Source organism: Heliangelus exortis, chromosome 1, assembly GCF_036169615.1.
Source record: "Heliangelus exortis chromosome 1, bHelExo1.hap1, whole genome shotgun sequence".
NCBI lineage: Eukaryota > Metazoa > Chordata > Aves > Apodiformes > Trochilidae > Heliangelus > Heliangelus exortis.
In genome coordinates this window covers 64,020,720-64,037,634 of record NC_092422.1, presented here as the reverse complement: position 1 = coordinate 64,037,634, position 16,915 = coordinate 64,020,720, and the positions used below count along the sequence as shown (strand labels likewise).

The window sequence follows — 16,915 nt, the reverse complement described above, 5'->3', positions numbered from 1 at the left end:
TTTTATCTTTTACAGATAGATAATTTGGAGTTGTAAAAGATCTTTTTCTAAACCGGTTAACATTTTTGTAGCTGCTAATGTTCTCAGTTCCCTTAGCCAAGATGCTTCTTCAGAATGCACTATCAACAAAGCTACAATAAGCTATAACTTAAAGTTATAAACTTAAAGTTATATATTTAGTTATAACTAAAGCTATAACTTAGCTTACTCGAATGTAACCAACCAAAAAAAAAATCCAGCCAACCAAACAAAAATCCTCCTTAGCTGTTTGTAATAAAGTTTTGATTTATGGAAAGAAAGATGACAAACCTTGAATTGCCTGGAAAAATTTTGTTTCATAGGTAACGATTTTACGTATGTATAAAATCAAGAGTTGAACTGTGGTTTTTTTTGTTTCTGCTTAGCAATTCTTATTTGTCTTTTACATAGAAACGACGAGCTGAAAACAGCAAAAATATGAACACTGAAAAGCTTAGAGCACCAGTTATCTGTGTCCTGGGCCATGTAGATACCGGCAAGACCAAAATTTTAGATAAGGTAAGATGTGGAATGTGAAGGCACTGCTGGTGCATCTTGTTTGTGTATGTCGGATTTTAGTTGAAAATAGAAAAAAATGAAGTGGACTCAGACTGAACTTTATTCTCTAAGTATTTCTGGTTTGTTTTTTTTTCTTTAGCTTCGACATACTCATGTACAGGACAGTGAAGCTGGTGGTATCACTCAGCAGATTGGTGCGACTAACGTCCCCCTTGAAGCTATTAATGAGCAAACTAAGATGGTGAAAAATGTAAGTGATAGCACTTCAAAGGCTGTTCTTAAAAAATATGAACTGTAAACTAGTTAAGCCCTTATGAGATTCCCTGACATGGGCAGGTATACTTTTCTCCCCCACTCTAATATTGGGTTTAATTCATACCTTCCCTACCACCAGTCCCCAAAGGGGAGGCTCTCATTTTTATTTTAGTTAATGCATTTCTATTAATACATTGCCACTTAGTCAGAAAAAGACAGAAATCATAGAATCATAGAATGGCTAGGGTTGGAAGGGACCTTAAGATCATCTGGTTCCAAACCCCCTGGCATGGATGGAGACACCTCCCACCAGACCAGGTTGTTCAAGGCCCCATCCAGCCTGGCCTTGAACACTTCCAGGGAGGGGGCAGCCACAGCTTCCTGGGCAACCTGTGCCAGTGTTTCACCACCCTCACAGGAAACATTTTTTTCCTTATGTCTAACCTAAATCTACCCTCTTCAAGTTTGAAACCATTGCCCCTTGTCTTCTCACTACACACCTATGTAAAAAGCCCTACCCCAGTTTTCTTGTAGGCTCCCTTCAGGTACTGGAAGGTTGCTATGAGGTCAACCTGGAGCCGCCTTTTCCCCAGGCTGAACAACCCCAATTTCCTCAGCCTGTCTTCATAGGGGAGGTGCTCCAGTCCTCTGATCTCCTCTGGACACATTCTAGGACCTATATGTCCTTCTTTTGCTGGGGACTCCAGAACTGGACACAGTACTCCAAGTGGGGTCTCACAAGAGCAGAGCAGAGGGGGAGAATCACCTCCCTCATCTGTCTGGTCTGTCTGTGCTTCTTTTGATGCATCCCAGGACCCTGTTGGCTTTCTGGGCTGTGAGCAGACATTGACAGCTCATGTTGGGCTTCTGGTTCACCACCACACCCAAGTCCTTCTCCTCAGGGCTGTCTGCAATCCTGTCTCCTCCCAGCCTGTGTTCATGCATGGGATTGCCTTGACCCAGGCAATGCCACTTAATCCGTTCTGGAGCACACATATGTACATAGGCTGCTTATTTGTCGGTGTTTTGATTATAAATTGAGACTTTTGAAACTTATTATGTTTTCTGTTGAAAAATTTACCTTTTACTGTGTATACTGAACTTGTGCCAGTTCCTAGGTGACGAATTTTATTGTCTACAGATGCAGTAAATGTCCTGCAATCCTTTTTTTTTTTTTTTTTTACAGTACCTTATTTTGTTTGCAGCAGCAGCAGACTGAAGAACCTTGGTAGTGATAGCTTTTTATAACATTTTACCCAATTTATTAAAAATGTAAAGTCATTGGAGAGGACAAAATGTTCAAGGCAAGGATGATAAATCTCAACAGCCTGAACTATTTTTTTCCTCTGTAAGCTGCCTTGTCTTACACATTTTAACCAAACTTATGGACACTTGTTACTGAGGGGGGAATATGCTGCACCATTTTTTCATATTGAAATAAGCTTAGACTGATTTGGTTTATGGAGGGTGCTGGCCTTTCTTAAAAAATATGTGTCTGGATTTTTTTAAGTGAAGGCTGTCAGTAGTGCTGCCAGCTCTTAAGCTGTTTGTCTTTTTTGTTGGTTTTTTTTTTTTTTTTTCTTGTGTTGTAATCTCTACAAGATGGCTAATATTTTGAAATGTTAGTTTGACAGAGAGAACATAAAAATTCCAGGCATGCTGATAATCGACACTCCAGGACATGAGTCTTTCAGGTAATGTTTTCTCACAATATAGTACTTCCCAGCAGTGATAGCTAAAAGCATCCAGACTTTTGAAAAAACTTTAGGGGAAAAAAAAAAAGGCCCGAAGTAGAACAATAAGTGGCTTTGCCTACTTCACAAGTGCTTTTCATAGCTGGTTAATTGCTGGGCTTTTGTATCTGAATTAGTTTCTGTCTTCATGCCATTTGAGCCATGAATATCTGAAAAAGCATGTAAATAACTTTTTTCTCACTAGTTAGTGTAAGAGGAAAGACAGAAGCAGGAAGCTAGCTGGAGAAGAAAAGATGAGAATTTCAGGTGACTGAAGTACTCTGCTATGAAACACTAAAACTTCTTGTACTAGCCTACAGTTCAGAGTATCCCAGTTAAGGTAACTGAGTTCATAAGACTGGAAGTTTCCAATTTCACAATTTGAGTGATTCTTAGCAGAAGTTATGTGCTGTCTAGGAACACCAGTGACATGCAGGCAAGCCAGTAAATCAACTTTTAAGTTTGAAACGTGGTTTGCATTACTGTACTTGCTGAGATTGGGCTCGGGTGAAATACTCAAACACAAAAATTAAGTCTCTTAGGGTGACATTCTAAAGCCTCTGCAAGCATTGAAATACCACGTCTTGGGGCACTTGGTAATGTCTTGATCAGTTCTTTGTCATTTTACCACTTACAGCTCTTCTAGTCAGATTTTATTTGGCACCAAAGATTATTATCAATCTTAGTATTTGTGTAGTATTGCATAATAAACTGCCTTCAGAATTTACACAGCTGTGTTTTGCTGTAACCTTCTCAGTTCTCACTTAGAAAAAAATCAGAGTGTATCTTAACTTGAAAAATCTATAGTAATAATAGCCTAACTCTTGGGGAGAATAATAGTTTCATGTTTTCTGTTCACACATACTCTAGTGTATTCTATTAAATGGCATTTATGCAGTACGATGACTATTTTTTAGTATAATTTACACTTCTGAGAAAAAAGTAACTACTTGTTCAGCTTTAACTTTTTGTTGGTCAATGTGAGTTTGCCATTGTATTTCATCTTCAGTTCTGTTTGTTACATGACTGATTATTTTTTTTTCTCTTTTAATGTCACAGCAATCTAAGAAACAGAGGAAGCTCACTTTGTGATATTGCTATACTCGTAGTTGACATCATGCATGGTTTAGAGCCACAGACAATTGAATCAATAAACCTCTTGAAATCTAAGAAATGCCCTTTTATAGTAGCTCTCAACAAGGTAAGACAGCTTTTACTCTAATGGTGTGGTTTTATACTCCAGTGGTGTGTTTTCTTCCATGAACTTGATTTGTTTGGGTGAAGTCTGAAGCAGTGGTTCTCCGATGCTCTCTGTTGTGTTTTTCATGTCCTTGATACCCCAGTGACTTTACAGGAGCTTTGCAGAACAATCTTATCAACTCTTCTCAGAGTCCTTACTGATAAATTTCTTTACCTTATATAACTTCTACGTACAGTTCATGCTTCTGGAAGTTGTACTTCAGTTGTGGGGTTTTTTTCCTTGCACCTATTTAAGAGGACTTGTGTGCTTTTTCTGATAAAATTGAAAGACAAGCTTGATGTTTACAAGTCCTACTTTATTTTAACTACTGATACTTGTCTTGAAGACAAGCTGGCTTTGAAGCTCATGGAACAGTAACTTGTTAGTCAGTGGTGGGAAGTATTTCAGGCTCTGCAATATTAGATGGTAAACCCAGTTATTTTCAGCCTTTTTTTTTTTAGAAATCCTATGCATGAAAAATTATGCTGTCTGTTTTAAAGACTTCTATGAGTTGTAATACAGAAATTACTCATGTTCAATGGCTTTGGATGTTATCTAACATGTTGACAGAGGACTCAGAGAAGGGTATTGGTGTACAGTGTAAAAATCACAGTACACTTCAAAAAATGAAATGAGCATAAAGATTGAGGGTAATTGGAACTGAAGAAGCCATTCTTTTTGAAAACAGCTGCTTTTTTGAAAAGTACTATTGGTTAGAAAGGTGACAAGGCTTACAGTGAGCTCAAAATTAAATAGCCAAAAGTTCTTGCATTTCAGGTTATAGTTCTACAATTTGGCCAGCACTACTGCTAAAGATGTAGTTTGATTTGTAGAGCAAATGTTACAGTTTCTTGGAATAAGTCCATCCTGTTCTAAAAAATTACTTAGGCAAGTATTTCTGAAGTATGCAGTTGTCTCTTGAACAACCTCCTTATGATCCTTTCTCTGTAGCCACATGAGAGGGGGTCCCAATTTACCTATAAGTTTTAGAAGTTCTTTATAAAACCAGTACAGTCTGTTTTCAGGAAAAAAAAAAATCATGATTTTTTTTGTGTGTATGTGAAGTTATACATGAGTCTTTCTTCTGAATGTTTTACCTTAAACTTGATTTAATGCATATGACCTTTCCCATATGAACCTAGTTAGAGCTTGAATTTTTAGAACCTGAAGTAGTATTGCTGTTATGAAATCCTCTCCAGCACTGGGTAAATACAAAGGCAGAGAGAAATTTACCATCTAAAGCAACCAAAAAGATTTAATTTGGTCACTGTAGCAGATACATGAGTAGCTCTGTTGACTGGTGAAGTGTTTCTCACAGATGATGCGTGTCTAAGCATGAAGATGCCCTTTCATAAGCTGCATAAGATGACATTACTGTATTTTCAAGATTGATAGGTTATACGACTGGAAAAAAAGTCCGGATACAGATGTAGCTGTCACCTTGAAGAAGCAGAAAAAGAATACAAGAGATGAATTTGAAGAACGTGCAAAAGCTATCATAGTGGAATTTGCAAAACAGGTAGGCTGGAATTCAAGGTTCTTTGGTTAAAAAAAGTGATGGTAATGATGGTGGGAGGGTGCTGTGGATTGTGTGTGTGTGTGTGTGTGTGTGTGTGTGTGTGTGTGTGTGTGTGTTCTTTCCAAGGAAACAACTTGAAATGCCAAGAAGACTATTGCATCTCTTCTGACACACTGGTGTTTAATTCTCATAAACTTAATTTGCTGTTGGTAAATAAATCTCTTAACTGCTCTCTCCTTTGAGATGATCCTTTAGGGAAATAAGCAGCTAATTGTGCTTGGTCAATGGAGTTGTGAATAGCAGTTTAAATTTTCTGTCCCTATTCTTTCTGTCTTTGGGAGTTGCCCCAGAGAATCCCATCTGCCTCTTGTTCCCTTGGACTCTGGCAGAGCCTGAATCACATCAATTCTGGGAACTTCTGCTGAGAACATACAATGCTGTGTAGAAGCTAGATGTGGTAATTGGCTTTGTAGAGTTAACCCAAACTGCTTCCAAGTGTGGATTGAGGCCACAGCATACTGCAAGTAACAACATTTTCTTTTTTATAAATAGGATTTAAAACATGAAATTGTAGTTGGATTAAGTAAGCTTGAATGTTACTGTTAATACTGTTGTGTATACATATTTTTCTTTATGTAACTATTAATCCTGATTCCAGGGCTTGAACGCTGCCTTGTTTTATGAGAATAAGGATCCCCGCACTTTTGTTTCTCTGGTCCCAACCTCTGCTCACACAGGGGATGGTATGGGAAGCCTCATTGCTCTTCTTGTTGAGCTAACACAAACCATGCTGACCAAGAGACTGGCTGAGTGTCAGGAGCTGAGAGCACAAGTCATGGAGGTAATTCAGCAGCTGTTCTTTTAAATTAATCTAGGAATTTCTCCCTTCCTTGCTCCTTTTTTCCTGGTTAAAAAAAGGGTATGTTAAATGTCCTTAAACAGGGAGTAATCTTTTTTCTCTTTTCATTCAGGTTAAAGCACTGCCAGGCATGGGCACTACCATAGATGTTATTTTGATTAATGGACGCCTGAAAGAAGGAGACACCATTATTGTTCCTGGGGTAGAAGGTCCTATAGTAACTCAGATTAGAGGTCTTTTGCTGCCTCCTCCTATGAAGGAGCTGCGAGTTAAGGTATGGAAACTGGTTGGTGTATTGACATTTAAAGGTGTTTTAGAACCAGGAAAAAACCCTCAAGTTTTATTTAAAAATGCAGAAGAGGGCAGTCGCATTGGCAGTATCTAAGGATGACTTTAAAGGGGCAGGCAGGTCACATCTGGTGTTCCTATGAATGTCTGTTTGTGTGGATGTTACAACAGTAGCAAAGAAAAAGAGGAATTACCCTGCAGTGAGGATTAGGATGTGTATGCTTTAATATGGGATTCAAGCATGTAACTGTGTGTGAGAAGGAGTTACCCATCCTAAATAGAAATTGGAGTGTACTTGTACAGTGACATCTGAGTCCAAGTATTTGCTGGTAGTAGTCAAAATGTTTTTAATACCAAAAAAATATACATGCTTTGATTTGAGAAAAGTGAAGAAATGAGTTTCTAGGAGTAGCTGGTGGATGGCAATGACCAGGATTTCTGCAAAATTTGCTGCCTTTTGTAATTTTGAAGAATTATTGGAGGTTTTGCTGCTCTAGTCTTAGTAGACTAGGGAGAGACACAGAATTTGACATCTTGCTTGTATTGCTTTCAATGAAGGGAGGAGAACCACAGAAACTAAAGGCTACAAATACATTAATATTAATACATACAACTCAAAGATGATGAAAAGAGCTGCTCTGATTTTTCCTGTTTATAAGGGAAGAAATAAGTGTCTGCACAGATTTTGCCTAAGGCAAAGAAAACCATACTTGGTGAATGTAATAGCACAGGCCTCAAAGGTTTGGTTTAGAGGTGGAGAACTAAGGGTTCAAATCTAGGGCTGTAACAGCTGTGATGTGCTTAGTATTCATTGGAGATCTGTGTCCCTGCAGGTTACTGTAGTTCTTAGTGTTTAATTTAATTCCTTCCCACAAATTCTATGATTTAGATACTCTCATAAAGTGGGACTAATAGTTGCTGATCCTGGGTTGACATTTGTGTTCCCTTTTTGCTGTGGTGATCCTCTGCTGTGACACCATTGTGGCTCAGAGGTGCTGAGGGATGCAGTATTGATTGGCCTTGAGGTGGAACCTAAGCAAGGGCTTCTGGGCTTTCTTTAAATCTGAAGAGCTGCTCTTTCCACCTGTGCATGTGGCTGTGTAACTGAGGTGGGGTAGGACAGGTGCCCTGGAGAATCAGCCTTCCTGCTCTGGTGTGCAGCTTTACAGTCTGTGCATTTTGTTTTGTTTTTTCCTTTCCAACAAAACAACTTGGGATACCAAGAAAACCACTGCATCTCTTCTGACACATTGGTAATGGCTGGGGAATGGCAAAAGAAAAACTGAGGTTTATGCTGAGGTTGTTTTCTGCTTTGTTTGGGAGCTGTTGAGTGTATTTTGCTATCATGAAGAATGAATGGAAAGCATTTCTGTCTTCTTTCCCTTATTTAAAGCAGAAGATAAGCTAGTGTGTGAAACTTAGGAGACCAAAGTTTTTGTTTTGTTTTTTTTTTCTTTAAATTGGAACTGAATAGCAACGTAACAGATCACAGATTCCCATCAACTGGATCTTCAGATGAGTTTCTGCACTTTGGAAGGAGGTGGAGCAATAGGGTACCAGCACTAAGATGAAGAGCTCTGGATTTGGGATCCTTTAGCTGTGGAAGAACATCTAGGGGAGATGCTGGGGTTTTTTTTAAGCAGGCAATAAGGAAACATTACAATTCAGCCTGTCCATGGGGAATTGACATCCTTGAAATATGACCCAGATTTTGGGGCAGAGGACTAAAAAATAGAAGCTTGGAGGAGAAAACTGCTTATTGAGGAAGGAAGCTGCCTTGCAGTTTCAAGAAAAGGAAGGGACATCTCTTAAACAAAAGAAATGAAGAAAAAACCAGAAAATCCCTCTAAGGCTGATTTAGAGGTCTTCAGAAATAACTGTTTCTGTGATGCCTTAGAGCCATGCTCTGAGTGGGGAGAGACCTTAAGGCTCCCCTGGGTGTGGAGGAGCACCTGGGAAATTGAGCTTGGAACTATGTACATGAGAGCTGTATGGGAGGTCTCAAGTGGGAGCATGAGCTCTGCTCACACAGAGCCTTGGGCTGGATCAGCTAAGCTTTAGTGCTTAGGTTGAGCTGTCATTATCCTCCCCTTTCCTATGGGGCTGAATTTGGGTTTTGTTTGTTTCTTTTTTTTTTTCTATTATCTATTTCCTTTTGGCATCCATGCCCCTGGAGGAAGGGAAAGTATCTGGTGGGAGAGGAGCATGCAGACTGAAACATGCATTCTAGGAGTGTGAAGCAGAGAGAAATCTCTGATGAAAGATAGGAACTGCTGGGCTCTACTGTCATGCTGTCTGCTGTGCTTGCTGCTGGCAAGTTCTTCAGCTGCTTTGCTGTGTAGCATCTGCATGGACTCTTTGTTATTGTGTATTCTTTTCAGAACCAGTATGAAAAGCATAAAGAGGTTGTTGCTGCTCAAGGTGTGAAGATTCTTGGGAAAGATTTGGAAAAAACATTGGCTGGTTTGCCATTGCTTGTTGCTCATAAAGAAGATGAAGTCCCAGTCCTCAAGGTGAGAGGCTTGTGTTGAAATAATAAGGCACTTAAACTTCATGTAGCTTGAGTTCTCAAGTGATGAAGCTGATTCAAATGTTGAGAGCTCAGCGTGCAAATAACTGTCTGAGGTTTTTTTGTTGCCTTTTAAAAACTGTTACAGAAACATTCTGTAGTCCATGTGAACCATTAGTGTACCTTGACCATTAGCTTTTTGCTGTTATTTTGCTGGGATGTCTCTGCTGTTAGAATAAGGTTTGAAAACAAGAATAGCATGACTGTGTGTTAATTACTGATGTGGTATTTTTAGTAATCTCTGCATATATTCCAATTAAATTATATCTGGCAAATATCTGCTGGTGGAGTTATTCAGACTACCGGAATTGCAAAGCTAATTTAAGACTTATGTAGTTAGTAGTACTTTAAAAATGGCAGAGGAAAGAACACAGCTATGTTGAAACCAAAATTAAGATGCTCCTGTTCTCTAAATTCAGGATGGAAATTCACAAGTTGATAGGTTACTTTTAACCATTGTTATACTTTAACCTTCTGTCTACTTATCTTTGTCTTTAAAAGGAGGTTAATCTTTCAGGTACTCCAAATTACAGACCTTGTTTCTGGGTACCTGTGAGTATGTATGGACATAATATGCACTCATAGTAGCTATGTGAGGGCTTAAAGTAAATGTCAACATCTCTCCATCTGTCAGAGGAAAAGATTGGGTTTAAAAGGCATGGGCTCTTAAATGTTAACTTCCCTGAAAGCAGCAAAATGACCATGCTGCTCTTGCATGCTCTCTTTTGTACCCAGGTTTACAGAGCCTTCAGAATCCTTTCTAGCTCATAGTCTTAGGAGTGTCCACTTTTATTGTGTATCCTCAGGCATCCAAAGATGCTGGCTGCAGGGTGTGTGTTTACTCAGCCTTGCCAGTAGAAGCTGAGGAGAGCAATGTGTAGTCTGCAGGGAAATGTCACTGGCTCCCAGGATGGGATCTGCTTTGTGTTACACGATCACCTTCTTGCAAAATCCCTAAGTCCAGTTCAGGTCACACTTTGCTGTTTGTTTCTGGCATTAGCAATGTAACACAGGGCTGTGTGTGAGCCTGTACTGCAAGTCTGAGTTGGTACCAATCAGTATGGCTGTCACGTACCTCCAGCAGCTTATGAACAGAAAGACTTTGTACCCTGAGGCATAAATAGCAATAGAACTAACACTTGCTTTTTTTCTCCATTTTAAAATTTCTTTTTCCTAAAGGATGAACTAATACATGAACTGAAGCAAACACTGAACGCAATCAAGTTAGAAGAAAAAGGTGTTTATGTCCAGGCTTCTACTTTAGGCTCTTTAGAAGCATTACTTGAATTTCTTAAAACATCAGAAGTGCCAGTAAGTAAGCACTTCTGTGCTGTATCTGATGTCATTTCTGTGTCTCAGTTGGTAACTGTTTCCTTTCGACTGAAAGATGAGTGACTGACTTATGTGGCTTTCTTCTCCAACAGTATTCAGGAATTAATATAGGTCCTGTCCACAAAAAAGATGTTATGAAGGCATCAGTTATGCTGGAGCATGATCCACAGTAAGTAACTTCTTTGCTTTACTGTGTTGATAAATGTGTGGTGTTTTTTCAGGAAGACCTCCTTAGCTCTGGTTCTAAGGTCTCTCCAGTAAACTGCCTGACTTATTTTTCCTTACAGATATGCAGTCATTCTAGCATTTGATGTGAGGATTGAACGTGATGCACAGGAAATGGCTGATAGTTTAGGAGTTCGAATTTTTAGTGCTGAAATAATTTATCACTTATTTGATGCCTTCACAAAATATAGACAAGACTACAAAAAACAGAAGCAAGAGGAATTCAAGTAAGTAAGAGCACTCCTACTCTGCCTACTTCTCAAGTGTCTCAATTATAAATGAAATTGCATTTAATTTCTTATTACTGTATTATTATTATTTAGTATGTAGGGCTGAAGGAAGGAGAGGAGGAAGAGGATAGGACAATAAACTGTTAGTTTTCAGGAGTTCAGTACTCCTGGTTAATAGTTGGCATCTGAGATTAGGTTTAGTAGGGTGAGAACTGTGAAGCAGTTTCAAGATGTAGCCAAAACTACCATGTACTATAGAGTGTTCTTAATACAGTTTGCTTTATATACTTGGCTTCTGTTCCTAGTTTGTGACAGATGGTTTAATCTTGCAGAGCTAAGAAAACAAAACTAAAGGGATTTGGAATCTATTGTTTCATATTTATGCAGTTCCACTCTACAGGGCTTAATTCTGCCTGCAGTAACACGAATGGGGTTCATTTAAGAATTTACAGGGACCCAAAATTAATTTATTGAATCTGTCATTGGGTTATCATCTATAAAGTCAGGACACAAAATAAATGAAAATGTATTTCATTAAATACTGATCCCAGAGTTTGTATACTTTAAGAACATACAAATGTGCAAATCTGTGCATTTTTTTTTTTTTTTTTTTTTGAGACCCTGTGATGGGTTGAGGCCATAGTATTCCTATCCTTGTGCTTGTACTGTAAAATCACTGTTCCTTTTGTCTTGGTCTTAGCTGACCACCCATGACAAAATCAAAACAAAATCCATGCTTGATTATTGTTCCCTACAGTTCTTGAAGGTAACAGTTGACTAGAAGTAGCAAGATTGGAAACCAATGTTTTCCTGCTTGATTTCTTCCCAAGTGGTGCTCCTAGAATGGATGCTGAAGAAGTGAGAGAGAAGGCAAAACTTTTCATATTGTGTACACTGCTGCAGTATCCATTTCAAAATGCCTTTTCTTTGTCACCTTCCAGGCATATAGCAGTGTTTCCATGCAAGATGAAAATACTCCCTCAGTTCATTTTCAACTCTCGTGACCCAATAGTGATGGGTGTGGTTGTAGAAGCCGGCCAGGTGAAGCAGGGGACTCCCATGTGTGTACCCAGCAAAAATGTAAGTGAGCTCCTCTTCCCAGTGGGTATTTGAGCTGCCTGGCAGCTCCTGGGGTGATGCACCAGGAAATGCTTGCACACCTTTCTTTCGGCAGGAGATCAAGTTAGAGCTTTTAGATCAAATCTTTTTCCTGGTGATCAGTCATTCCTCATGGCTTGTAAGGAAGTTTCACCACACTCGCTTATTTTCTGCTTTAAAGGGGCAGTCAACTCCTGACACCTGAAGGGATAACAAATTGATGTCCCAGATGGCTATGGATGGGTTGATGTCAAGTGCCCACGTTGTTATGATGTGCTCACAGTGCAGCGTGTGTTGTTTTGCCTGTTCTGAGGTGGCTGCTCCCCAAATGCAGTACTTCATACCAGCAAGCTTATATATATATATAAATGTATATGTATGTATATATGTGTGTATATATGTAAATATGTATATATATATATATATAAAAAATTTTAAGAGATGAGTGTGAGCACAGAGGTTTTCTGGATGTGTGTTACAGCTTCTTCATTGTATTACAGTTTGTTGAAATTGGAATAGTTACAAGTATTGAAATAAACCATAAACCAGTGGAGGTTGCAAAAAAAGGCCAAGAAGTATGTGTTAAAATAGAACCTATTCCTGGTGAATCACCTAAAATGTACGGACGACACTTTGAAGCAACAGATATCCTCGTCAGTAAGGTAAATGCTGTCTGCATTCTTGGAGGGGGTTTATGACACAGTGGTAGCTTGCATGAAACCTGAAAAACATTCACTAGGAACCTTTCATCAAATACCTGAGATGGTTCGTGTGTGGCATTGTTCAGCTGAGTTTCTCTGTAGCCTTGTTCTGGGATGAGCAGCAGTGCCCCTCGAGGACAGAAGGAACCACTTACTGCGGTTAAAATAAGTCACAGCTCACTGCACCCCAGAGGGTGCAATACTGAATGAGCTGTTTGCATATGGGTTGCATGTAGGTGGTGCTCAGAGCAGCTTAGCAGTGCCCCCATGGCATTACAATGTGCCTCTGTTTGCCTGGTTTTGAAATTGAGCAATAAATAGCAGTGCCTGAGTTGCTCTGATTCGGGAACACTGGGCTTGGATGAGGAGATGATTCCTCACTCAGTTTTCTGTTTTGTGGCAAAAAGCTACAGCTCTCTACACTCTGACCTGCTTTAGGTACCACGCTGTAAGACACCCATGTGCTGGGGGCTTGTATGCACTGAGAGGGACTGGGATAGCTGTGGTCTCTGGTGCTGTGGGCTCTGAGGGAAGGAAGAGATCCTCTCTGGTCAGGGTTCCTGCCTTACCACACGAGGGGGATGGTCCATGCTCCTGCAGTCTCTGAAAACCACGTAAAGGGTGTGAAGAAGAAGGAGGGAAATTAATGGGACAGGTGACACAGACCAGTAGCAAAACTGGGATTTAGAATGAACATTTCTGCTGTGTGAACGGCTGCCTTTTCTTCAGATTAGTTGCAGCCAGGTCACTAAAAGCAGCCTTTATTGAGACCTGTGCCTTTCTGATGGGTTTGTTTTGTGTGTTACAGATCAGTCGTCAGTCCATCGATGCTCTGAAGGACTGGTTCAGGGATGAGATGCAGAAGTCTGACTGGCAGCTTATAGTAGAGCTGAAGAAAGTGTTTGAAATCATCTAGATAACTTTTTACAGCAATGGGGAGGCAGGAATAAACGCACTGTTCCTGTTCTAAAAGTTACCAACAAAGTCATATATTGAAGACAGTGTTGGATATATGTTTGGGAGGGAAATATGTGGATAAAATGTTTTCCATGAGAAACCAAGAAATTTACACTGGTTTGACAGTGGTCAATTTACATGTTCCCATGGTTCCAATGTGCCTGTTTACCTCTCCTACTGCCCTTCCTAATACTGGCTGCTGTTTTAAAGTTTGCCCTCCCCTCTCTTACACCTTCCTTCTGCCCTTTTTCCCTCCCTCTCTCCAAAATAAAAGAAAATAAATTGAATTTTTATTACAGAACTAAAGCTCTTTCACTTTTATACTGATGAGATCAGTACTGCAGTATTTGATTAACCAAGCTTCTGCAGACTTTGTGATTCTTGGGACATTTTTGATGTAAGAAGTACTTCTTTATTTATGCATACCTCTTCCCCTGACTCTCTTTTCCAACATTATTCTGCTTTGTGCCTATAGAAATTTTTTTAAATAGAAAATTAGGCAATTGGATTATTTCTGTATTTGCTTTGTGTGAAACAATGATGTAAAAGCATAGTCGGCCGCCTCATACTGCTTGTACAGTTCATGAAAGTCAACCTGTAATCCTTATATCGCAGAGCTGCAAATAAAGGAGATGGACATAGCAGCCCATTTGTTTTACAGTTTGCTTCACTAAACAAAGTCTCACTTCATGGGCTGTGGCAGACGTGGAGGTGCCAGGCAGAGGCTCCCCTCTTTGGGCTTGGCCAAGTACCGCAGGCGTCTTCCAGCAAAGGCTTCCTCTGGCTTCACTTCCCTCACGGAGCGTGCGCTGGGCATGGTCGGGATCTCGGGGGCTGTGTCTCAACACCACGTTCCTGAAGCACTGCCAGGTGTTCTGCAGAGTCCCAGAGGGGCTGTGCTGGGAGCATCTCTTCTCCAGCTGCTGCTCAGAGTTGGGGTAAGCACTGCCAAAACGTTGCCTTCCAGCGCCTGCTGACTTCGGATGCTGCGTCAGAGGTACTGAGTCAGCTGACACCATGGGACTGAACCAGCTTGGAGGGCGTTTGGATGATGATGATGATGATGTCTGTGTTGATCAGGAACTGGTCTGCACTCCCAGCCTTTCCCTGCCCTTCCCCCTGGTTCCCTTGCTTAGGATGACAGCTTGATGTATTCCTTGTCAGGTAATCTGGTAACCTGCAGCTCATGTTGAAAGGAGCTAAAAACACTTTTGAAAAGCACAAGCTGAAACAAAATGATCTTTCACCTAGATGAGATTTTTAGCATTTAAAAGATTTACAGGAATTTATTTTGCAATAAGCAGTGTGATCAGGTTTCTTGTGTCACATAAGATTACTTTTTTTGTTGGAAAAATCTGAATTTTATAATTGGGATTGTGCTGACTCCATTACAGAGGAGCAGTTAATAACTTTGCCTCCTTTAGCAATGGAATGTAACTTACAGCATTTTTTTTTCTGTTTGTTAGATTTTAAACTTGACATTGAAAAGGACCTTTTCAGTATGTTTGCTGCATGGTGCAAATTCACATCACTGGGTGTGGTGGTGGTTTAGAATAGAATGATCACAGGGAGGAGACTGCATTTAATTGTTACCATTTTCTTCTGCAAACTATGCAATCATGAAAACTACACTAATAAAAGAAGTTCTTAAGTTAAGAACCCAGATGTCAAATACTGTGGTCTGGATGTGTTCTTGGTTGTTTCCTGGAAGGTGGAATGGTGTTCTTCCCAAGGGTAAAAACTGGGGGAAAATGATCCTGTTGCTTTTGCAGGTTGCTGTTGTGGAACTTGGAATATACCTTCACTAGAAAGCTTTTAGGAACCAAGTAACTGTTGAATACACTATTTAAAGGCTTCATTCAACTAAGGTTGAATGAAAATATAATTACAAATAGCCTTGCTCAGTTAAGCTTTGACTCTTTTTTTTTTTTAAATTAAAAAAAAAAAAAAAAAAAGATGCTAGTAGCAATTATTTCTTGAGTGCAATGTCCAGAGCTGTGTACCTGCAACCTAGCTGGTAAAATACCTCCTTGAATTTCAGCAGATACATTCCTCTGTGTGAACAGCTGACAAACCAGGTGTCTTAAATGAGGAAAAAACCAACACAGGCAGCTTCACTCTTGAGTGTGTCTGAACAACCCAAACTTGGAACTAATGGAAACCCAGACAACTTGACTCTGATCAGGTCCTTCTCCCCTCCTCTCTGGAGATAGATACCTACAACTATCAGCTGTTTCCACAGGTAGAGACAGAGTCTGTCCGATGAGCTAAACTGAGCTGGAAAAAATCAGTCATTACAGAATGGTTGCAGGTGGAAGGGGCTTCTTGCAGTCACCAAGTCCAACAACTCCTCTGCTCAGGGTAGGGGCAGTCACAGCAGGTTGCCCAGGGCTATGTCTGGTTGGGGTTTGAGCAGAGCATCTACACTGATAGAGGATCCACAACTCCTGTGGGCAGCCTGTTAGAGAGGCTGTTTTTAAAAGAAATGTTTTGTACCTGTTGGTGCCCATCTATTGTCCTTTCACTTGATACTCCAGCAGAGTGTCTGCCTTCCTTACTGCCTCCAGCAGTTTATACACACGGGTAAGAAAGATCCACCTTCCCCAGCCTTTTCTCCAGGCAGAAGAGGCCCAGCTTTGTTCTCTCCTTGTAGTACAGGAGAAGCTACAGTCCCTTCAGGAGCTTTATGGCCCCAGCTGGGAGTTGCTCTGAACCCACTCCAGCTCTGTCTCACCAGTGCTGGGCAGAGGGGAACAAGCATCCTCACTGAGCTGCTGGTCATGTTCTTCCTCCTGGAGCCTGGGAGGCTGTGGGCTGTTAGTTACTGTGAGGAAATCCTCCTGGCTCAAGCAGCCCACAGGGCCTTACCTGCAGGGCTGTGTTCCAGCCAGCTGCCCTGGCAGTGTCTGGGGTGGTTCCTCCCTGGGTGCAGAACTTTGCCCTTCACAAGGTTCCTACAAGCCCATTTCTTCAGCCTGTTTGTCTCCAGATGCAGCACAGCACTCTGCCATATCACCTAATCTTGTATCATCTGCAAACTTGCCAAGGGTGTGCTCTGCCCTATCATCCAGGTCACAAATTAAGACATTGAACAGGATCAGACCTGATACTGTGTGGGACCTCTAGCAGGACTTTGTGTCCAGGTTCTGCCTGGCCACGCAGTTTTCTATCCACATCTCTGTCTCCAGCCCATACTTCATTGGTTTCTTTATGAGGATGCTACAGGAAATGATACAAAAAGCCTTATAAAAGTCAAGGGAAATAACATCTACTACTCATCCATCACCTTGTAGAAGGCTGCCACGTTAATCCCAGGGTATATTATGAGAGAAGCCCAGGGCACAATATAAAGCTAAAAAAATGCTGTTGCTG

General features: G+C 40.5%; 1 protein-coding gene across 2 annotated transcripts in view; it reads left to right on the top strand.

Annotated features, from left to right (window-relative positions):
* The window catches only part of EIF5B (eukaryotic translation initiation factor 5B), a 37,099-nt gene extending 21,884 nt beyond the window's left edge, over window positions 1-15,215 (top strand). For both annotated transcript variants that reach the window (XM_071745544.1, XM_071745534.1), the window contains exons 11-24: window positions 430-537; window positions 677-787; window positions 2,419-2,486; window positions 3,585-3,726; window positions 5,153-5,284; window positions 5,943-6,125; window positions 6,256-6,417; window positions 8,813-8,944; window positions 10,180-10,311; window positions 10,425-10,501; window positions 10,620-10,784; window positions 11,729-11,867; window positions 12,386-12,547; window positions 13,395-15,215. In XM_071745544.1, coding sequence (XP_071601645.1) covers window positions 430-537; window positions 677-787; window positions 2,419-2,486; window positions 3,585-3,726; window positions 5,153-5,284; window positions 5,943-6,125; window positions 6,256-6,417; window positions 8,813-8,944; window positions 10,180-10,311; window positions 10,425-10,501; window positions 10,620-10,784; window positions 11,729-11,867; window positions 12,386-12,547; window positions 13,395-13,502 — 1,821 coding nt within the window. In that variant the 3' untranslated portion in view covers window positions 13,503-15,215. The remainder of the gene's footprint in view (window positions 1-429; window positions 538-676; window positions 788-2,418; window positions 2,487-3,584; window positions 3,727-5,152; window positions 5,285-5,942; window positions 6,126-6,255; window positions 6,418-8,812; window positions 8,945-10,179; window positions 10,312-10,424; window positions 10,502-10,619; window positions 10,785-11,728; window positions 11,868-12,385; window positions 12,548-13,394) is intronic.
* The last annotated feature ends 1,700 nt before the right edge of the window (window positions 15,216-16,915 follow it).